At 42.7% G+C, this 24512-nt stretch overlaps 1 protein-coding gene across 1 annotated transcript in view; it reads left to right on the top strand.

The window, feature by feature from the left end:
- OC90 (otoconin 90) overlaps positions 1 to 24512 on the top strand; it is a 164260-nt gene that overhangs the window by 126370 nt on the left and 13378 nt on the right. Inside the window, exons 13-16 of the mRNA XM_082258098.1 lie at positions 4670 to 4711; positions 7312 to 7344; positions 13910 to 13999; positions 23008 to 23179. Coding sequence (XP_082114224.1) covers positions 4670 to 4711; positions 7312 to 7344; positions 13910 to 13999; positions 23008 to 23179 — 337 coding nt within the window. The remainder of the gene's footprint in view (positions 1 to 4669; positions 4712 to 7311; positions 7345 to 13909; positions 14000 to 23007; positions 23180 to 24512) is intronic.

Below are 24512 nucleotides of genomic sequence, written 5' to 3'. Positions count from 1 at the left end.
TCCCTGACTATTTCAGCAAGGCAGAATGAGCACCATATGGGAAGAGTTAGGAATATTATTATCCAATGAACAGTATAACAATACAGAGGCTGGCAATATGCTTTAGTATAAAAATTTGTGGACTTAGCTCTGTCTAACAACAACAAAAATCCTATGCAAAAAATAAATGATAACGCTCCGTGCAAATTATGCTAGAAATCAGCAATAATAGAATAGTATTTCAATTCATAAAAAAACATCACATAAAGATAATTTAATGAGACGTATGTTCGTGCCGTCTTCTAAGTGCAACCATTTAAATGAGTCCTCCAAAGTGCAGTCCGTGCTCCAATATTCTTATTCCAGTAATGTGCAATAAAAGGCAATAAGGTGCTGTGCTCCCCTCCACATGTGTCCTCACTCACCAACTCCTAATAGGTATTGCGCCTATTAGAGTAATGACAATCCTCAGATTTTTATGATGCGCAATTCTCAACTCATCCATGTCTTCCAACACGATAACAGGTCTCTCATGTGCGATGTCATGCGAGGAGAATCAGGAGATATCCATAGAATAATTCCATTTTTATTAAAACATTTTTTTTTAAAAACAGATGTGTAGCACCCTACAGGCAGGGGAGGACTGGGCCAGGGGGCAGAGGGGCAATTACCCCCCAGGCCGCTCTGATGCTCTGTAAAAAGGCTGCTTTGCTTCTGCCACAGACATGCCTAAATGATTCCTGGTGAAGCAAAGTAAATAGTCCCCACCACTGACCTACTGAGTGAGGGATGAAGACAAGGACAGAGCGCAGACCTCCCTCCCACCATGGATGGTGTAAACTGTGTTTGAGTAGAGGCCGGTTCCATGCCCCACTGGAGACTCTCCTCCCCCAGGCAGCCCCGAACGAGCTGTTCCAGCTCCCCCCAATAGCCCCCTGCTGACCAGGTCAGGAGCCCGGATTCGGACGGCGAGTAGAAAGTATCTGGAGCAGAACTTTAGCCTTGAATGGGGGTAAGGAGGAGACCAGCAAGAGGGAGGATGGGAGGGGGGCTGAGTCGCTTCACTATGGGCCTCTGGTTTGTACTTGCCCCCTGGGCCAAAAGTTGCCAGTCAGCCCCTGCCTACAGGGTAGGTGCTAGGTAAAAGTATAGTGGGCCTTGGCTGCCTAACAGCAGGGCCATGATTTCAGCTGGCTGTCATGTCTCCCAGGTGTGTCTGCTGAGAGGGGAGTCTCCCCACTGGCTCCCTGAGAGGGTTCTCATTGGGCAGTGGAGGAAACCCAATCAGACACACACTCAGGCCCTGTATCTACCCCAGAAGGCAGATTCTGCCGCAGAGGATTCTGGGAGTGGGTATACGCTTTGAGGGAACGCATGACGCAGCGTCTTTGGGGGGAGGCAGAGTACCAGGAGGGAGAGTACGGCTGTTTCTCCTCCTGTCAGAAGGATTGGGTGTTCTGGGTGGCTGCCTGGGAATACAGAGAGTGTTGAGTTGAGCTGCAGAGAGGATCTGGTGTGCTGAGGACCAGTGGAGGAAGAGGGGTTCAGTTCCAGGAAAGCCTGCCAAGGTCGTGAGTACTGTGAACTGCCCCTGGGGGTCTGCCTAGTGTAGAGGGGACCACTCCGGAGAAGGTTCTAGGGATCCAGGAGTCAGCTAGTGTAAAAGGGGGTGCTTAGTCAGAGGACCCTGAAGTGTTAGAGGGGGTACCTAGTCAGAGGACCCTGAAGTGTAAAGGGGGTACCAGTGGTTGGGCCCTGAAGAGTCAGTATACAGTGTGCAGTGTAAAGAGTTAAGAGTTGCAGCAGCACAAGCAGTGACAAGGAGCTACCTCAGCCAGTGAAGGGTTGGAAGGAGCTGTTCAGTGACTTTTGAGCTAAATTGAGTGTCAGGAGTCAAGTGTTCTACAGTCCTGAATCTTCTGAGTTAACAAACAAGTTAAAGTCGAGGTTCCAGCACTAATTCAGCCAAGCAGTATTTGCAAGCATCAGGAAGTGCTGGTCGGCATTCAGCTGGCGTCAAGACAGCGCTAGTGGGCATTTTTTTTTTTATAAAGTCCCAGTTAAGGCCCCGTTCACATAGGGGCGATTCTACTTCGCACCGCGACCTCCGAGGTTGCGGTGCGAGCAGCGCGCCGCGACCTCGGAGCGTCCGCCACGGACTTCATAACATTGAAGTCTATGGCGGTCGCCTCCTGGTCGCCCCAAAGAAGCTCCGGACCCTTTTTCTAAGTCGGAGCGACTTGTGTCGCTCCTATTAGAACGGGTCCGCAGCTTCCCTATGGGAGGCGACCTACGGCGACCTGTGAGGCGACCAGGTCGCCTCACAGGTCACCTTAGTGTGAACGGGGACTCAGCCTAGAAGAGCCAGAGGAGTATCCCACTCATTCCTTTCTCCCATCCCCAAAATACAATAAACAAACAAACCAAAGATGCCGGAATGGACATTGTCTCAGTTCTCACACCTGGGTTCACAACTTAAATGTGTTGGAAGTGTTACCGGTACTGATGGCAGACCCATCTCAGGCCCAAGGCCTGGAAACATTGCTACAGATGTAACACTCACACAAAAGATTTATTGGATCAATAGCGTGTAACGCCGGCTTGGAACACAACTCTGCAGACTGCACTTCAACATCGGCCACAATGTCACCAAGATTTCCCACCTAATGCATTTTGTTCCTCCCCAGGAAAAGTTTCAATGCATTAGGTGGGAACTTCCGGTAACGCCACATCAAGTGTTGGAGTGCAGGCTGCGGAGTTGTGTTCCAAGCCGCGTTACACACTCTTGATCCAAGAAAATTTTGTGTGAGTGTTACATCTGTTTTTACAAAAGTAAAAAGTAGGATCAATAGCGTGTAACACCGGCTTGGAACACAACTCCGCAGCCTGCACTCCAACACCGGATGCGGCATTATCGGAAGTTTCCACCTAATGCATTTCGCTCCTCCCTGGGACCTCTGATGCTCTGAATATTTTCCCGTGGAGGAGAGAAATGCATTAGGTGGGAAATCTTGGTGACATTACGTCCGGTGTTAAGTGCAGGCTGCGGAGTTGTGTTCCAAGCCGGCGTTACACGCTATTGATCCAAAAAAATTTTGTGTGAGTGTTACATCTGTTTTTACAAATGTAGCACCCTCCTAGTCAGGTGCTAGGTAAAAGCATTGGGTGGCTTTCCTGCTTATCAGGGAGCAGGGTTTTCTAGTTAGGCCTGTTACATGTGTCCAGGTGTGGTTTACTTGGTCTGAGGGAGTGTCCCCACTGTATCCAATAGGGGAGCCTGTTGGACAGTGGAGGAAACCTAGCCAGTGACACACAGGCTTTTGTGGCAGTCCCAGTGGGAGGGCACAACAGTGGTGCATCCTGGGGTTGACCATAAAAGCCAAGGGCGCATGTGACAGGGTGGTCTTTTGGCAGGAAGCCAAGTCACAGAAGGAGGGCACGACTGTGTCCCATTCTGCAGCTGGGAAAGGTGGTCACAGGCAGTCGGCCTAGTGAACCTGAAGGTGTTGCTGAATGCAGAAGTCCAGTAGATGCTGACAAGAGGAGTTTGGAGGCAAGGGTGACTCTGGAAAAACAGTGTCTGTGAGTACAGAGGAACTTGCCCAGGGGTCTGCCAGGAAGGGGACTACTCCAGAAGCTAGGGTCAGCGGACGGGTGTCAGCACACCAGCATTGAGAGTAAAGGGGGTGCCAGTTTCAGATCCCTGAGAGTAACTAAAACCGGAGCTTTTCTAAACATCTTCACCTTAGTGGCAGGGTGAAGCAGCGGCCTTGCTGCACACACTACAGCTAGTTATCCCGATGATTGTGCATAGTTCATAGTTGGAGTATCCCACTCATCCCTTCTTCTATCCCAGTTCCAAATAAATTACAAAAAAACCAAATCCCCTGGACTGTTTACTGACTGAGCCAAGGACTTAAAGTAATAAGGATTTACAAGTCGTTGCTATGGGTAACCCAGGGGAACCCACTTTCAGCAGCTCCCATGGGAGTAGTGCTACACAAAAGTTTTTTTAATAAAAATGGAATTTTGCTATGGTTATCTCCTGATTATCCTTACATGACATCGCACATGAGAGACCTATTAACCTGTTGGAAGACATGGAGGAGTTGAGAATTGGCCATCATAAGAATCTGAGGATTGTCATTATTCTAATAGGCGCAATACCTATTAGGAGTTGGTGAGTGAGGGCACATGTGGAGGGGAGCACAGCACCTTATTGCCTTTTATTGCACATTACCGGAACAAGAATATTGGAGCACAGACTGCACATTAGAGAACTCATTTAAATGGTTGCACTTAGTAGAAAGCATGAACATACGTCTCATTATATGAACTTTATATGATGTTTTTTATGAATTGAAATACTATTCTATTAATGTTAATAATTCTGGCATAATTTGCACAGAGCATTATCATTTTTTTGTTGCATAGGAGTTGCATAGGATTTTCTCGTTGCTAGTCAAAGCTGAGTCCACACATTTTTATTTTTAAGGGGACACCATACCTTGCACCTCAGCAGCAGTTTATACAGTAGCATACAGTACCTAATAATACTGGTAGCCACACTGCGGCGCGGGGACACCGACACCTAAATATGTTTTAGTAACTGTTTATTCCAGAACAGGGTAACCATGCACCTTTCAGAGAATTCTGATTCTAGCATGATGTGATTTTTATTCCTCTGTAGGTCGAGGTGATGCCAGTGGAAGTGCCACTCCAATCCCTGAGAGTAAGTATTGTTGTTTGCAGCTCCAATTAATAGAAATTTTGAACTTTGAGCATTTTAGGGGGGAATGAAGGGACAATGCCCGGCCAACTTCCCCGGGTAGGTGAATATTCAGTGTACTGGCTTAGGGTGTCTTCCATGTACCCTGATGGAGACTAGTAGAGTAAGCGGCAACTTGAAGCATCCAAATACAAAGATTGTTATTATTATAGGTTGAGTACAAAAAAACAAAGGCTTACACATTTCGGCCCATAGCCATTTTTCAGAGGGGGGGGGGGGTCAAAGTGTACACTCCTCCAAAACTAAGGGTTGAAGTACAATATTGTTTAGACCTCCCATACACTGCTGAGGCCTGTAGACCATCAATGGGTTATCAGACAGCCTATGTAAGTGTATTGGGATGCAGCAGCTGCATCAATATAAACCAGGGTTTCTCAATCAGGGTTCCTCCAGAGGTTCCTAGGGGTTCCTTGAGCAATGAGCAATTTCTGCCTCCCAGATAAGTTCCCACTAACACCATTTAGCTATCTGTAAGGGTATAATTCTTCCCAATGTCCTCAGGTGTAAGGAGCATTCTTCCCACTGACCATCACACTAATGTATCATAAATTGTAGATATAGTCATTTTTAGCAGGGGCCCCCTGAGACCAGAAAGTTATTAAAAGGATTCCTCTGTGCTGAAAAGGTTGAGAAAGGCTGCTATACACTTACATGGGCTGTCTGCACACAGCACCTGATGGTTCAAGAGCTTGTTCATATTTAAATGGGAGAGCTGCGCTACAACAATTGATACACTGTGAATTAAATCAGCGATAATACAAAAAAGATCAAACTACAGTCCAAACACATAGCACAAATCGTCACCACGTCCAGCAGCACCCGCCCACTCCGCACGTGCTGAAGAGTAGCCTGGCTAGTGGAGAGCAGGAACACACACAGTTGGATGAGAAGGCTGGTGGTTTACATTTGCTCGATGTGGAGGATCCCTGGACCTAATAGGACCTGGTTAGGAGAGGTGTTCCTTTGTAGCTGGTCATTCTGAGACTGTACAAGGCCCTTAACCCTTCTCCTTCTGGTAAGCGTACACCCACAGCATGCTTCACCGTGGCTTTTTGGAGTGATCTTTTGGTGGCGGATTTACCATCCTCGCATTTGCACCTTGGAATCCTTTTCCTTGGACTGTCCTAAACTAATATACACGTTTAATCTGTGCTATGTGTTTGGACTGTAGTTTGATCTTTTTTGTATTATCGCTGATTTAATTCACAGTATATCAATTGTTGTAGCGCAGCTCTCCCATTTACATATCTATTTATAGTGATTCCCACTACAGCTGCAGCTTTTTGCCTTGTTTAGCTTAGCGCAGTTATTTATACTTTACTTTAGCTTGTTCATATTGCTCAGTATTTTTGTTTTCTGTAATTTTATTAATGGGGTTTAAAGGATAAGTTCACCTTTATGTACATGTTTTTTTGCAGAAAAAAAAATGTGCATTCCTTTTTTTACCCCACAGTAGCCTGCAAAGCATTGCACCCATGATCAGTGAATCGTGGGTGCAATACGAGGCTCCAGCAGCTTTCTGGCCTTACCTCTGAATGGGATTTCTGTTAGAAAGAGCTACGAGTGTGCTCATCGATGCACTGGAAGGTCATTGAGAACTACAACCCTTGCTGTGGTGGCAGACGGGATTTGTAGTTTCCACAGACTGCTGTGAATGAATGACGCAGCTGTGAGGGTGGAGCCTCATCAATTGTAAATATGACAGCGGCTGTGGGGTAGAAGAATTCCTACACACTGTCATGGAGAAGGAGTGCTCAGGTGGAGGGGTGTTGGAACTATTTGCCTTTAGTAATTCAACCCCCTAGTGTGTTGTGCCTTGGAGTAAATGGGGAACAGAATGCCGTACATTACTCTGCTTGCAGTAATGTGGGGTAAAAGGCTTTGCTGTAAAGTCAGCCTAAGGGTGGGGCATCCACTACAGTTTAATCAGAAGTGGGGGTGACATGGGGGCTGCCAATGCAATTGCTACTGTACTTGCACTACACAGTTGTTGGCAGATCTAAAGGTGATGGTACGCTCAAACCGTAACACGTGTGGTGATCTTATTGTTCCTGGTTATTCTCAGCTGTGTGTAAGAAATATAATGGTACCAAATACTAAAATGAAGCCACTCTCCTACTAGCCTAGAAGGAGCCTTGTTTTTGCTACCCGGTACAGTTGTAATCCATCTGCTCTTCTAGAAGGAGTGCAGAATTACTTTTCTTTATGATGCTTTAATTGGGAGCAGGTCATGGACCGCCTGTAGCGAGCACCAATCGGTCGGTGGAGCAGGATTGAAGGCTTGGAGCTGAGTGGTTGGGTTTGCCAGAAATATATTGGTAACATCTGTTAGTTTTGGGTTAACTTAGTAAACCCAGTTGTTGATTGCAAGCTCTTGCTCCAATCTTCCCTTAGCTTTGTTACAGTATGCAGCACATGAGCTGAATGGCTGATCCAGCCAGAGCCTTTTTACAGAAGTTATTTGCTCTGTGAGAGAGTCCTTTCAAGCCATAGGATATAATAATAGTAAGTCCGAATTTAATTTATCTTGTTTCTTTTTCTAGGCACCTCTCCACCTGCCAACATAAGCCCAACAAGTAAGTGTCCTGTCCTGCTTTTTGCGTGCAAAATTAGAGTGATTCTATGAAAGTCCCACATACCTCTGATTAAAGGGTCACTGCATCTGCAAGGGGCCATTCACTACCTGGTAGGTACCTGTAGGCACTCACCCAATTTATTGGCACAGTATGCAGTGCTGTATTTTGGCCTAGGCCAACAAGGCCCAGGCCTAGGGTGGCACTTTGCAGGGGGGCAGCAAAATAGCCACTCCCACCTCCATCTGAGACTCTATTAGCCACTAGTTGGTAGAGCCGCCTGGCGTCTAGCAACCAGTGACGTCACACCTTCTCCCACCCCCTCTCCCTCTCTCACCCCCTCTCCATCTCCCTCTCTCACCCTCCTCTCTCTCTCTCTCTCCCATCCCATCCTCTCTCCTTCTCTCATCATCTCCTCTCTCCTTCTCTCATCCCCTCCTCTCTTTCCCACCCCTCTCTCTCTCTCATCCCCCCTCTCTCTCCCTCTCTCTCATCCCCCCCTCTGTCTCTCTCACCCACCCCTCTCTCTCACACCCCCCCTCTAATCCCCCCTCTCTCATACCACTTCTCTCTCTCTCGCTTTCTCATCCTCTCTCTCTCCCCTCTCTCTCTTCCCCTCTCTCATCCCACCTCTCTGTCTCATCCCCCCTCTCTCTCTCTCATCCCCTCCTCTCTCATTCCCCCCTCTGTCTCTCTCACCCACCCCTCTCTCTCACCCCCCTCTCATCCCCCCTCTCTCTCTCTCGCTCTCTCTCTCTCTCTCTCTCTCGCTTTCTCATCCTCTCTCTCTCATCCCCCTCCTCTCTCCCCCCCCTCTCTCATCCCACCTCTCTGTCTCATCCATACTCTCTTTCTCATCCCCCTCTCTCTCATCCCCCTCTCTCTCTCTCTATCTCACCCTCTCTCTCTCTATCTCATCCCCCCTCCATCTCTCTCTCTCTCTCTCTCTCTTTCTCATCCCCAATCTCTCTCACCCACTCTCTCTATCTCAACACCCTCTCTCTCACTATCTCCCAACACCCTCTCCCCCCCCATCACCCTCTCTCGTTCTCTCTCTCTCTCTCTCCTCATACACCCTCTCTCTCTGCTCCAACACCATCTCTCTCTTCCACCACCCTCTCTCTCTCTCCCACCACCTTCTCCCACTCTCATCCTCCCTCACCCTCCCTTACCCACCCCCTCTCTCTCTCCCACCCCTCTCACCCCCCCTCTTGTGAGATCTCAGGAGTTCTGGCTGGGAATTGTAGTCCTTCAATTTTGGAGAGAGTCACATCCTATAAACAGGAAGGGGTGGGGCAAATTTAAATAGGAGGGGGAGGGGGGCACCCAATTTTAGTCTTGCCTAGGGCAGCTCAAAACCAAAATACATCACTGACAGTATCCCCTTCACAGGAGACCAGTTGCTGCAGAAGCAGCACATGCATTGACGGACAGACAAAGGGCAAGTGTCCCGGCCTGTGTGGCTTCACAGGCAGGCACTCTGACCAGGCGGGTAGATGGACACACAAGGTGCATGTGTCTTGGCCTGTCTAGCCTTTACAGACAGGAACTCTGACCAGATGGGTATGCATATGGTACATTATACCTCTTGGGGAGTGTGGTATGTTGGATGAAGAAAGAATGTATGAAATGACTAACAGATCTTAAACTACCAGCTGAGATTTGGGTGTTTACTGTGTAGATGGGTATACAGACACACAAGGACCAAGTGACCAGGTTGTTTGGGGTTACAGATGGCACTGTGACCAAGCAGGTGGATGAACACACAAGGAGCGAGCGTCCTGGCCTGTCTGACCTTACAGATAGGAACTCTGATCAGACAGATGCCTGAGAAAAAATTCAGTATGTTCTGAAGCAAGACGAGGGTCTAAGCAGACCAAATCCAAATAGCCAGGCTGCTTAATATACTTTGTATCTGTGTGATGCTGAAGGTAATCTTTGTTAAGTGGCTTTGTGGAAAAGTAAAAAAGGACAGAGCCCTAAAACAGACTTTGCAGGTTAAACTCTCCATTTGAAGTGAAATCACACAATAGCCAATGTAGGCTATGTGGGACTTTAGGTGAGGCACCAGCAGGTAATGCCCAGCGTCTCCATCCCTGTATCAGAAAAAACGAAAGTTGAAGGATTAAAAAAAGGTGCATGGAAGTCAGCCAGCCCCCAGTCTGATGTACTTACCCACCAGTCTGCCACCAACCAAGTAGACCTGTCTCATGATATAAATAAAGAACAGGGGTTTAGTTGACACGCATTTGCAAATGCATGTGTAAACTGCAGGGCCACTACACGGCACCCTGTTTTACCTGCAGTCCTAACACTTTCTAATTTGAGTGTCTCCACAATGGAAGCACATGGCTGCTAATGGATGGATGGGGAACAGGTGGGAGGGAGGCAGCCCAAACCTCCCCCAACCCACCCCCATCCATGACTGGTCTATTGTATCAAAACTCAAATAGCCAAGTTATAGCGATGGTACAAACTGGAAAGGACCAGCTGAGAAGCATTACACCTCCATTCCCTTGGCAGATGCAGTATAAAACACAGATTGGGACTTTATATGTAAAGCAAAATGCCTCCATCCCTAATTTTATAAAATATTTGGGACTTTACACGAGACAAGCAGGTCATGCTATTGGTCTCCATCCCTGTATATGAAAAAACTGAGGTCAAATCAGACTGCATCCACCAAAAATGCACGAAAATCGCACGGAGGGACTTTATATGAGGCAAGGCGCCTCCATCCCTGGTTACATAAACAATGTAGGCTATGTGGGGACTTTAGGTGAGTATATCAGACTGGGGGCTGGCTGACTTCCATGCACCTCTTTTAATCCTTCACCTTTCGTTTTTTCTATCACACAATAGCCAACACCTTTCTTTTTTATGGGTTTGGTAGAGAAGGGTTGGAACCACTGTCAGGTTTTTATTGCTGCCTGTGCCGTTGTGGGGAGATTCACTCTTTATGTTAGTCCTGGTTACCATTCTTACTGGGAGAGAAAGTGATGGGAATTCTAAAACTCTCCAAAGTGAACCGAATATACTGTGCTGCATGCCTAAAACTTAAAGCCTTTGAAACCTAAAATCAAACCTTAAAGTTGATCTCCACTTCTCTGAGCTTGCCTACCCTACTTCTAGTGAACTCTGTGCATAAATAGAAACCATTCATGTCATATTGTACCGCGTGAGGATTTTCAATGTAATAGATGCTTCAGTGTTCTTAAGACTCGTTTCATACGTCCAGCTCCTCTCCGCTTGCTGCTGTTCCCTACGACGCTATTACTGGTAATTACCAGCTGTCAAAATGACAGCTGGGAATTGCTTTGTATTGCACAGCAGGAGCTGCTGTCAAAAGTCAGATAGTCTGCAAGGATGTATTGTTTCATTGTACTTACTATTTCTTTCATTTGTAGATCAAAGGTGTTACCTTTTATCAGCATTTGACATCAGTTAATTTTTTTTATTAAATAAAATAGATTTAGCCCCTCATTAAACCATAGTTAACCCTAAATAAGCCCTAATGAGCTCCTTCCTCCATCTCTTCCTAGCTATTATTTTTCTGCTGCTTTTTTATATTTCTATTTTTACAATTAACCACTTAAGAACCAGGCCTATTTCTGACACATGTTGTTTACAAGTTGAAATCAGTATTTTTAGCTAGAAAATTACTTAGAACCCCCAAACTTTATATATATTAGGGATCGACCGATTATCAGCACCACCGATATATCGGGGGCCAATATGCACTTTCCCTGATATATCGGAATCGGCCCCTGAGGTTACCGATATTGCTGATATTTCGGGAAAGTGCTGTACCGGAGTGATGCCTGCAGCTAGAGGCATCACCCCGGTACCGGTGTCCATAGCCGAGGGTCAGCTGTCTTGTGATGACAACCGATGCGACTGAGAAGGAGACCCGGGCATTCTACCTGCACGGCTGCCGAACAGAAGACCCGATCAAAGCCGCATTCGGCTCTGATCGGGTCTCTATGTAAAAACCCGGAAGTGATATCATGATATCACTTCCGGGTACTCGGCGCCACATTAAAAAATTTGACAGCATTCAAAACTTGGCGTTTTGAATGCTTTTCAGTGCCAAGGAGGGGTTTGGGGGTCTTTTAGACCCCCAGATCCCTCCTCAAGAGTACCTGGAAAAAAAAAAAAAAATAAATAAATAAAAAAAATTTTACATGCCCGAAAATATCGGCTGATATCGGCATTAAAAAAACGATATCAGTCGATCACTAATATATACTGTATATATATATATATATATATATATATATATATATATATATATTTTAGCAAAGACTCTGGAGAAGAAAATGGCGGTTGTTGCAATATTCTTTGTCACGCGGTATTTGCGCAATGGTCTTTCAAATGCAATTTTTTGGGAAAAAAATACATTTAGATGCATTTTACTGCATTTAAAAAAAACTAAACAGTAAAGTTAGCCCAATTTTTTTGTATATTGTGTCACGCCAAGTAAATAAATACCTAACATGTTACAGTTTAAAATTGAGCAGACTCGTGGAATGGCGACAAACTATGGTACCTAAAAATCTCCATAGGCAACATTTTAAAATTTTTTAATGATTACCGGTTTAAAGTTACAGCAAAGGTCTTTTTTTAGAATTATTGCTCTCGCTCTGGCGATCGCGCCGTTACCTCACATGTGTGGTTTGAACACCGTCTGCATTTGCGGGCGCGACTTACATATGTGTTTTCTTTTGTGCGCGAGCTCACAGCGACGGTGATGCTTTAAAAAAAAATTTTGTTTCCTATTTATTTTATTTCATTTTTTATTTTCAGCACTGTTTTAAAAAAAAAAAAAAAAATTATGATCACTTTCATTGCTGTCACAAGGAATGTAAACATCCTTTGTGACAGTAATAGGCAGTGACAGGTACTCTTTATGGAGGGATCGGGGGCCTAAAAGACCCAAGGCCCCTCCACTGCACTTCAAAGTATTCAAAATGCCGAAATCAGCATTTTTCAATACTGGCAGTTTTTTCAATTCGGCGCCGTTAGTCGCCGAGTAAACCGGAAGTGGCGTCATGACGCTGCTTCCGGATTAATACATCAGAGACTCGATCAAAGCTGAATCCGGCTTTGTTTGGGACTCCAACCAGCCGGCGGAAGTGCCAGCTGGTTGCATGGGTCTCTCGGTGGGACGGGAGACCTGGGCAGAGCCGCGGGAGGCGGAGGGGGGGGGTGTCCCGAGCCGCACTGGCTGTTATCTTCTGAAAGCCGGCCACCAGCTCTAAAGAACGGTATACCGAATTTTTGTCTATAGATCACATAGAAAATAAAAATACATCCCCCCCACAAAAAAATAATAACAAAAAAAAGTATAATTGGATTATTTATTTTATTTTTTTTTTTAAGATTTTTTTGTCTTACCATCTTCTCTCCCTGTGCACATCCAGTGATAGCCATATAACACAGTTTCAACAAAAAGAGAGTTTAGTTTTTGAAGCAACACCACATCCAAAATGATACTAAAAACATTTTAAGGAAAATAAATTGGATTTCAAAGGGTAAGGGTGTTGAAACCATCTACCAGAATGATTCACCAATACACTTGTTTTCTAAAAAAAAAAAATTTAGTTTTTATTACAAATTCATTAAAAAGATTGTTTTGGGTAATCACCCCCTAAAAACATGAAGAGGTTCAGCATGCAATATTCATTATTGCAACCCTGGTTTAGAGGTCCTCCCCCATACAGTATCACACAGAAATATGAAATAAATATATTATCACATATAATAAAAAGAAGAGGGGGGGGGGTGCCTCATTCCAATGCATTTCGCTGTGTAGGCTTCCTCAGGGGCTCAAGGTGCAGCTGAGTATGGTTGCTGGAAAAAGGATGACACATATGAAAGTACATCATCAAATATATAATATACAAAAAACAATAGACAATGGTTTAATGCAGCTTTGAAAAATGTACAATGAATATCACGAACAATAGACCATGTCCATCCCTGAAGGATCAGGTCAACAAACATTCATGATCTCTCTCAATGCCATCAGAAATGTGATCCTTCAGTGATGGACATGGTCTATTGTTCGTGATGTTCATCAGTTTTTCAAAGATACACAGCGAAATGCGTCGGAATGAGGCACCCTCCCCCTCTTCTTCTTGTTATATGTGATATTATATTTCATATTTTTGTGCCATATTGTATGGGGGAGAGCCTCTTAACCGGGGTTGCAATAGTGAATATGGCATGCTGAACCCTTTTATGTTTTTAAGGTGTGATTACCCCAAAACAATCCTTTTAATGATATCGTAATATACTACAGTTTTACTGTGGGGGTACAGATGCTTGTAGTCCAACTCAGGAGTGCACATAAAGGGAAGGTAATACAGTAGTTGAACTGAGCTAGCAAGACAAAAAAAAAAAAAAAAGCATTAAAAATTTTTTTTTTCTTTTTTCACTTTACAGAACCATGCTTAACATGTAGCATGTATTTCAATATTTTGGTTTAAATATATTTTAATAAATTATTATTATTTTTTATTCCATAAATAAATTATTATTAATAGTGTGAAATTTTGTTGCACAGAGTCAGGCTTCAAGATAGCAGAGGAGAGTACTTTGAATTCGGAGGTATCTGTGGGAACAGATAACGATGTTGGCGAGTCCATAGAACAAGGTGGGTCAATCCTAAAAATGTTAAAATAAAGCAGAGTGTTTTCCATACTATATATCTCCCATCTCCATTCTTCCTTTCCTAAAATGTGTCAGGAACCAGGCTGAAGGCAGAGGTGACACAGGGTTTCCCTTGCAGCTGAGTGCAGAGCACCCCTGGAGATGGTGACAGAGGGTGCTATGCCCAAAGGTGCACGGGTTGCCTGCAGGTGTAACTGCTTCAGGAATCGGATCCAGGGCTTTTTTTCAGTGGGAACGCGGGGGAACGCATTTCTGGCACCTCCAGCACTGAATGCATGTAATGGCATGGGGTTCTGGGGTGTGCTGCAGGGTCTATTGATCGAGGTCTATTGTTGCTGGTGTACATACAGAGGAAAGGCCATATAAAAGGAAACAAGGGACAGCCGGGTAGCTCCTCCATTCAAGTACCTTTAAAGGTAGACAAATCCAATACTTAAAAGGGGGTTATCAAGACAGAAAGACCGCAAAAATATACTTCACAGGTTCAACAAATATCTTCAAAAGACAAGCGCTCTCCATACAATCTTCTTTTTACCTGCAGTTCATCTTACATCAAATAAGCAATTTCACTCGTACTAAAAAAAAAAAAAAGTTTATATTTCAGGGGATTGGATAAAGTTGGTCCGCAAATGTGTCATAAAAAAAAAAAAAGACCCGGTATGGTTTATTCAAACAATTGTTGACATATTTAATGGCATCTGTGGGAAAGAGAGAGTTCTATCATTCCCCTAAGATTTGGTGCCAAGCAAGCAGCTGTACCATCTCAGTGCCTCGGGGGACGCCCAGATGTGCCCATCGCCCCATCTGATGACTCCAGTGCCCTGCTGACATTACCGTCCACTGTGAGATCTCCGCAATCTAAATATATAGCCGCAGACAGGCCATTTCCAAGCAAGGTGAGTGAAGGAGACGCTACGGGATAGAAGAGACTCCTGTCATTGACAGACCAAGAGCCGGAGGGAGCCTGTGTGCCTTGTGAATGTCATTAATTAGGAGATATCTCGCAGGCCTGCAATGTTCCGTAATTGGAAGCTTGGAATTTATATAGAAATAATGGTATAAGGACGGGTACAGGAAATAAATGAATGATCTGGTAATATAGTATTTACCGGTCTACATCTTTTTAAATTCTTTCCTTACATCCGGCCGAAAAAAAAATAAGAAAAGTGTATTCTCATTGAGCATGTATTTAGATTATTTTTATTATTAGAAAAATGTTCTCATTACTTTAAAAGGAGGTAATTAAAAAGAGAGACCATATAGTTAAATACCAGTCTTTTTATTTATTTTTTTGTATTTAGATAATTTTTATTATTAGAAAAATATTCTTATTACTTTAAAAGGAGGTCATTAAAAAGAGAGACCATAAATACCAATCTTTTTATTTGTATTTTTTGTATTTAGATTATTTTATTATTAGAAAATTATTCTCATTACTTTAAAAGGAGGTCATTAAAAAGAGAGACCATATAGTTAAACACCAATCGTTTTTTTTTTTTTTTGTATTTAGATTATTTTTTTTATTAGAAAAATATTCTCATTACTTTAAAAGGAGGTCATTAAAAAAGAGACCTTATAGTTAAATACCATTTTTTTTTTTTTTTTTTGTATTTAGATTATTTTATTATTAGAAAATTATTCTCATTACTTTAAAAGGAGGTCATTAAAAAGAGAGACCATATAGTTAAATACCAATCGTTTTTTTTTTTTTTTTTTTTGTATTTAGATTATTTTTTTTATTAGAAAAATATTCTCATTACTTTAAAAGGAGGTCATTAAAAAAGAGACCTTATAGCTAAATACCATTTTTTTTTTTTTGTATTTAGATTATTTTATTATTAGAAAAATATTCTCATTACTTTAAAAGGAGGTCATTAAAAAGAGAGACCATATAGTTAAATACCAATCTTTTTATTTTATTTTTTTTTGTATTTAGATAATTTTTATTATTAGAAAAATATTCTCATTACTTTAAAAGGAGGTCATTAAAAAGAGAGACCATATAGTTAAATACCAATCTTTTTTTTTTTTTATTTAGATTATTTTTATTATTAGAAAAATATTCTCATTACTTTAAAAGGAGGTCATTAAAAAGAGAGACCATAAATACCAATCTTTTTATTTGTATTTTTTGTATTTAGATTATTTTATTATTAGAAAATTATTCTCATTACTTTAAAAGGAGGTCATTAAAAAGAGAGACCATATAGTTAAATACCAATCTTTTTTTTTTTTTTTTTTTTATTTAGATTATTTTTATTATTAGAAAAATATTCTCATTACTTTAAAAGGAGGTCATTAAAAAGAGAGACCATATAGTTAAATACCAATTTTTATTTTTTTTGTATTTAGATAATTTTTATTATTAGAAACATATTTTCATTACTTTAAAAGGAGGTCATTAAAAAGAGAGACCATATCGTTAAATACCAATTGTTTTTTTTTTTTTTTTGTATTTAGATTATTTTTATTATTAGAAAAATATTCTCATTACTTTAAAAGGAGGTCATTAAAAAGAGAGACCTTATAGTTAAATACCATTTTTTTTATTTTTATTTTTTGTATTTAGATTATTTTATTATTAGAAAAATATTCTAATTACTTTAAAAGGAGGTCAATAAAAAGAGAGACCACATAGTTAAATACCAATCCTTTATTTTTTTTTTTTTTTGTATTTAGATAATTTTTATTATTAGAAAAATATTCTTATTACTTTAAAAGGAGGTCATTAAAAAGAGAAACCATATAGTTAAATACCAATCGTTTTATTTTTATTTTTTGTATTTAGATTATTTTATTATTAGAAAAATATTCTCATTACTTTAAAAGGAGGTCATTAAAAAGAGAGACCATATAGTTAAATACCAATCTTTTTTTTTTTTTTTTTTTGTATTTAGATTATTTTTATTATTAGATAAATATTCTCATTACTTTAAAGGGAGGTAATTAAAAAGAGAGACCATATAGTTAAATACCATTTTTTTTGTATTTAGATTATTTTTATTATTAGAAAAATATTCTTATTACTTTAAAAGGAGGTCATTAAAAAGAGAGACCATATAGTTAAATACCAATCATTTTTTTTTTGTATTTAGATTATTTTTATTTAAAAGGTGGTAATTAAAAAGAGAGACAATATAGTAAAATACCAATCTTTTTTTTTTTTTTTTTTTTTTTTTTTGCATTTAGATTATTTTTATTATTGGAAAAATATTCTCATTACTTTCAAAGGAGGTCATTAAAAAGAGAGAACATATAGTAAAATACAAATCTTTTTTTTTATTTTTATTTTTTTATTGGAGGTTGTTTATACAGTAAAGCCTTTTAATTACTGCTAGGTCCATAGGAGACTTGAATAGGAGAAATATCCTGGCTGCCTATTTTACTGTTATTTTATTGCTATTTTTCAATTTACTTCCAAACACTAAACCTTCCCTATGGGCTATTACAAACCCTCTGCAAATATAATGTGAAGAAACAGCAGAGAAGGGGAAATGTATCTCTATTAGCACCTACCAACAAAGTTATGGTAAAGCTTTGACTTCTTTTTTTTTTTTTTTTTATTAAAATAACAAACATGTTATACTTACCTACTCTGTGCACTGGTATTGCACAGAGCAGCCCCAATACTCCTTTTCTCTGGTGCATCTATAGAGACAGATAGGGCGGTTTGGCCCCGCCCCCATTCAGGGGGCTTGGGGGATTCTCTGACACAGGAGGATTTTTACCTTAATGCATAGAATGTATTAAGGTAAAAAAAACATAACGGGATAATAAAGACTTTTCTTTTTTTTTTTTTTTTTTTTAAAATAACAAACATGTTATATTTCCCCCTCTGAGCAGTTGGTTTTGCACAGAGCAGCCCCAATCCTCCTCTTCTCGGGTCCCTCTCTGGGGCTCTTGACTCTTCCCTCCTGTCGGGTGCCCCCAGAGTAAAGAAGCTTGCAAAGGGGGCACCCGAGCAGGCTCGTTCAAAAGCCACAGCTCTGCATGTCCATTCACACACAGAGCCGCAGCTCGGCCCTGCCCTCTCTCTCCTCATTGGTTCACTGGCTAACGTGTTTGGATGCGTAGGCAATGGCTGGTGTCCCTATCGACTCAAGATTCTAAATATACACTATATTGTCAAAAGTATTGGGACGCCTGCCTTTACACGCACATGAACTTTAATGGCATCCCAGTCTTATGGCGCTTTTCCACTGCATGGAACCGTACCGGTTCGGCACCCTTTTGTGCTTTTCCACTGCTGGTACCGCATGGTATAGGGTCGGAACGGTTCGGTACGGTACGGTATAGGTTTGCTTTTCCACTGCATGGAACCGAACGGTACGGCTCTGAAAAAACAGTACCTACTCGATTGTGGTTCCAACAGGTACCAAACTGGTACCATATCCCACAATCCTTTGCATGCAGTCACTACTAGCCACTGATTGGTCAGAGAATCCCACCCACCCCGTTGTTATCCCACCCACTTAACTTAGTACTACTTTAGTGGAAAAGTAAACCTATACCGTACCGTACCGAACCGTTCCGACCCTATACCATGCGGTACCAGCAGTGGAAAAGCAAACTGGGCCAAGCAGGGCCGAGTAGAGCCGAGCCGGTACTAGCCGGTACTTGCAGTGGAAAAGTGCCATTAGTCCGTAGGGTTCAATATTGAGTTGGCCCACCCTTTGCAGCCTTAATAGCGTCAACTCTTCTGGGAAGGCTGTCCACAAGGTTTAGGAGTGTCTGTGGGAATGTTTGACCATTCTTCCAGAAACGCATTTGTGAGGTCAGGCACTGATGTTGGAGAGAAGGCCTGGCTCGCAGTCTGCACTCTAATTCCTCCCAAAGGTGTTCTGTCGGGTTGAGGTCAGGACTCTTTGCAGGCCAGTCAAGTTCCTCCACCCCAAACTCACTCATCCCTGTCTTTATGGTCCTTGCTTTGTGCACTGGTGTGCAGTCATGTTGGAGCAGGAAGGGGCCATCCCCAAACTGTTCTCACAAAGTTGGGAGCATGAATATCACTCTATGTGCAATGGCCTCATAAAATGGTCTCCTCACCCTCGTTTTTTTTTTCAGAGCACGCAGGGCCCTTAAAGCCTCACTGAGGGGCTCATAAACCTTCAGCCCTTTTTTTTCCTTCATTTTTCATTTTGGTTATATTTGCAGACCATACAGGGAATAGGCTGGTGTTCACCATCGCCTACAATACAATCCTTTCATATACTGCTTGTTGTTGTGGGTGTTGCAATTTTTTTCGTCACACGGTATTTGCGCAGCTGTTTTTTCAAATGCTATTATTTTTTGGGGAAAAATACACTTTTTTTTTAATTTTAATGCACAAAAACACAATATAATGCCCACATTTTTGGTAAAATATAAAGATGATGTTACACCAAGTAAACAGATACCAAACATGTCGCGCTTTTAAACTGTGCACGCCCGTGCAACAGCAACAAATGCCATACATTTTAATATCCATAGACTAAAAGCCTTTGCAGGTTACCACTTAAGATTTAAACAGGAGGGTGGGTGCTCGAGTTACTTGCCACGATTTGGCGTTCACGGTGATACCTCACATGTGTGGGACGATTGCTGTTTGCGCGCATGCGTTCTCCTTTGCGCATGAGTACGGTTTGGGGGACAGTGGTACTTTAAAAATGTTTTTTTTTTTTTAAATGATTTCATTTTTTTTTTTCTTATTTTTACACTGTCACAATAAATTTTTTTTGATCACTTTTATTGTTATCACAGGGAATATAAATATCCCGGTGACAACAATAGGCAGTGACAGGTACTCTTTATGGAGAGATCTGGGTCTATTAGACCCCAGATCCCTCCTCTGCCCTTAAAAGTATTTGATCAAGCCAAGATCGGTGTGATCAAACGCTTTCCCTATTTAAAATGGCTCTGTTTACACCAGACAAAACCAGAAGTGATGTATGCTCATCTTTCCCAGTTTCCTATATCATAGAGGCAATCAGAGCCGATTTGGTCTCTGATTACCTTTATGATCAGCCATTGGAAGTGCCGGTTTGGTTGCTCGGGTCTCCCGTTGGGACGGGAGAGTATGAGAAAGCTGCGGAAGGCAGCGGGGTGGGGGGGGGGGGGGTTCGTCCCCTCCCACAGCTTGTAAAAGCAATCCAGCAGCTAATTAGTCACTAGGATTGCTCTTACAAGAAAGCCAACTGTTGGCTCTAAAAAAAAACAATACTTGGATGATCCTAGCATCCTGGTATAACCACAGCCCAGCGATGTCCTCCTACGTTGCTGGAGCTGAAGTAGATATTATTGCAACTTTTGAACCTTTTCCTGTATGTCTTTAAAAATGAAAATAAAGAATTAAAAAATACACTGCTCAAAAAAGTTAAAAGAACACTTTTTAATCAGAGTATAGCATCAAGTCAATTAAACTCCTGGGATATTTATCTAGTCAGTTAAGTAGCAGAGGGGGTTGTTATTCTGTTTCAGCTGCTTTGGTGTTAATGAAATTAACAACAGGTCCATTCGATGGGGAACAATGAGGCAACCTCCAAAACAGGAATTGTTTTACAGGCGGAGACCACTGAAATTTTTTAACCTACTCATCTTTTCTGACTGAATTTCACTAGTTTTGTATTTGGCTAGGGTCAGTGTCACTACTGATAGCATGAGGCCATTTCTGGACCCTATAGAGGTTGCACAGGCAGTCCAACTCCTCCAGGATGGAACATAAATATGTGCCATTGCCAGAAGGTTTGTTGTGTCTCCCAGCACAGTCTCAAGAGTATGGGGGAGAATTCAGGAGACAGGCAGTTACTCTAAGAGAGCTGGACAGGACCATAGAAGGTCCTTAACCCATCAGCAGGACCGGTATCTGCTTCTTTGTGCAAGGAGGAACAGAATGAGCACTGCCAGAGCCATACAATATGACCTCCAGCAGGCCACTGGTGTGAATGTCTCTGACCAACCAATCAGAAACAGATTTCATGAGGGTGGCCTGAGGACCCAACATCCTCTAGTGGGCCCGGTGCTCACTGCCCGGCACTGTGGAGCTTGATTGGTATTTGCCATTGAACACGAGACATGGCAGGTTCGCCACTGGCACCCTGTGCTTTTCACAGATGAGGAGGTTCACCCTGAGCACATGTGACAGATTTGAAAGGGTCTGGAGAAGCCATGGAGAACATTATGCTGCCTGTAACATTGTTCCGCATGACCGGTTTGGTGGTGGGTCAGTGATGGTCTGGGGAGACGTATCCATGGAGGGACGCACCGACCTCTACAGGCTAGACAATGGCACCCTGACTGCCATTAGGTATTGGGATGAAATCTTTGGACCCATTGTAAGACCCTACACTGGTGCAGGGGGTTCTGGGTTCCTCCTGGTGCACGACAATGCCCGGCCTCATGTGGCGAAAGTATGCAGCTAGTTCTTGGAGGATGAAGGACTTGATGCTATTGAATGGCCCCCATGCTCGTCTGACCTAAATCCAATAGAACACCTCTGAGACACTATGTTTTGGTACATCCGACACCACCAGGTTGCACCTCTGTCTGTTCAGGAGCTCAGTGATGCCCTGGTCCAGATGTGGGAGGAAATACCCCAGGACACCATCCGCCGTCTCATTAGGAGCATGCCCGTTGTCAGGGATGCCTACAAGCACAAGGGGGCCATACAAACTACTGAGTACCATTTTGAATTGCTGAAATGAAATTTCAGCAAAATGGACAAGGACTGCTGCATCATTTTTTCACTTTGATTTTCGGGGGGTGTCTTTGAATTCAGCCCTCTGTAGGTTGATCATTTTCATTTCTGTTAAATGATGTGGGATCCTTTCATTCCTAACACATTACCCAACCATACCAGTATAGATATCCAGCATGAGATTTTTCCCCATTGAGATCTGTTGTGTTTTTAAAGTGTTCCTTTAATTTTTTTGAGGAGTGTATATATCTATGGGCTGCAACATTGTAAAGTTTAGACAACCAATATCCAAGTACAGGCTAAGGGGACACACATGGTCCTTGTGAATAGGCACCTTAAAAGGAACTAAACTAAAGTTGCATTATTTTTGCTTTGTAAGTAAGGATGGATATTGCGCTCAACAATAATATTCACAAAAAGTGCTTATGTGCATAAATATAATTATAAAAGCTGGTATAAAAGTCCAAGAATGCTTAAAAACCATTAGTAGCTAAAACCACAACAATGGATAAAAGCAAAAAGCCAGCTTATACACTTGAATATATATAAATAAATAAATAAAGTCCTTAATGTGCTTAAAATCAAATAAGGCCCCGTTCACACTGGGGCGACGCTACTTCCCGGGGCGACCTCCGAGGTCGCGGTGCGCTGCTCGCACTGCAACCTCGGAGCGGTCGGCACGGACTTCATAACATTGAAGTCAATGCAGGTCGCTCCAGGTCGCCCCAAAGAAGCTCCGGACCCTTTTTCTAAGTCGGAGCGACTTGTGTCGCTCCTATTAGAACGGGGTCCACAGCTTCTCAATGCAAGGCGACCTACGGTGACCTGTCAGGCGACCAGGTCGCCTGACAGGTCGCCCCAGTGTGAACGGGCAGCAATGTAAAAAAGCGTGGACTTGATAGAAGTAATGAACTTTCACCTCCACACCTTCATCCAGTGCTCTATTTAGATACTCCTTACCAGAAGGATATGACCCCTTAATTATAGGGGGTCATAATCAGCATTGATATCCACATTAACTCCAGGCCATCCTTGTCACTGTCTTCTCACCAACAAAGGGAAATGACCAGGTGATTAGGGGACTCCGATTATGAGGACATCCAAATGCAAATAGAAAGAAGACTCCAATAGTGCAGTATGCCAGTATAACAACAATTTAATGTTAAAATTGCACTTACTCCATAACACTTGAAAAGTCCGCCTTCTATAGCAAACACAATAACGATGGGTTTGGTAGATGGAGCGCCGCTCCACGCCTGCGTTCCGCCAACCCGGAAGTCTACGGTCTCACGCTCCCTATTTTTGCTTTGTCTTTGAAGTATGTGATAGGTTCAACTTCCAGCGACTGAAAGAAGATGGGAACACCATGGAGTTACCACTACTTGGGGAAATGTTATATTGTCTGACCGGTCGTTGTCCCCAAGAGTTTGAATCCTACGGCTGCTACTGTGGAAAGGAAGGCCGAGGAAACCCCAAAGACATCCTGGACAGGTACACTTTAAAGATATAAATACTGACTACTTGTAGGAAATCAGTCATAAGAGGGATATGGAGAATGCTATGGCTGAACTCAGCTTTGAAAAAAATGGATTTTTGTAAAATCTTACCGTAAAATCCTTTTCTCTTAGCTCATTGACAGACGTAGTCCTCGGTGATACAGCACCTTCGGGTTATGTTGCCTCCACAGGAGCAGGACTAGACAGGAAATTAAAATGCTCTGGCCACACCCTAGGGGCAGTCCCAGAGGGTATATCCTCTCTCTCTCTGCCTCAGCAAATCAGTTATGTCAAAAAGCAGTCTTTAGAGATTTTAACCCAACCCAACTCCAAAACAGAGGGGCGGGGACTACGTCTGTCAATGAGCTAAGAGAAAAGGATTTTACGGTAAGATTTTACAAAAATCCATTTTTCTCTATCGCTCATTGACAGACGTAGTCCTCGGTGATACAGCACCTTCGGGACGTCCCAGAGCAGTATCACAAATGAGGGGTGGGAAAATGGAAATCAAATCCCAATCTAGAAGGCCCAACCGGTGCCAACTAGAAGTTTACAATGCTCATCCTTAATGATGAGACTCAACAAAAAAGAAATTTTTCAAACAGAAAAAAACTCTTGAGGTAGACCACCGGTCTCCTCAAATTGCGGCCTGCAAAACCTTGCGGCCAAATGAGGCATCCGCCGATGCCGTCACATCAATTTTATAGAATTTTGTAAAGGTATGTACCGACGACCAGGTGGCCGCCTTACATACCTGGACCACTGACGCCTGATGGCGAAAGGCCCAGGAAGAACTGAGCGCTCGAGTGGAGTGCGCCCTAACAGGGAACGGAGGACTCTGACCCTTAATAGAATAAGCCTGTACCACCGTCTGTCTAATCCATTTGGCAATGGTCGCGGCAGATGCAGGCAAACCCTTTCTGGGGCCATCCGTGATCACAAAAAGTGAATCCGTCTTACGGAATGATTCCGTAGCTTTCAGGTATACTCTGATTGCCCGAACCACATCCAAGGAATGCAACGCATGTTCCCGATGATGCTTGGGCTGAGGACACAAGGAAGGTAGTACAATATCTTCATTCAGATGAAAATCTGAAACCACCTTAGGAAGAAAGGATGGCTTAGGATGAAGTACTACCTTATCCCTATGAATCACTAGGTATGGGGACTGGCATGATATTGCAGCCAGTTCTGACACCCTGCGAGCAGAAGTGATAGCCACCAAGAAGGCCACCTTCTGGGATAAAGTAAACAAGGGAATCTCCCTGATGTTTTCAAAGGGAGGTTTCTGTAGAACCGACAAAACTAAATTAAGATCCCAGGGCGGT

This window comes from Pelophylax lessonae (assembly GCF_965119305.1).
Source record: "Pelophylax lessonae genome assembly, chromosome: 5".
Classification (NCBI taxonomy): domain Eukaryota; kingdom Metazoa; phylum Chordata; class Amphibia; order Anura; family Ranidae; genus Pelophylax; species Pelophylax lessonae.
The sequence above is the reverse complement of the archived record's forward strand: the minus strand, read 5'-3'. Positions and strand labels throughout refer to the sequence as shown.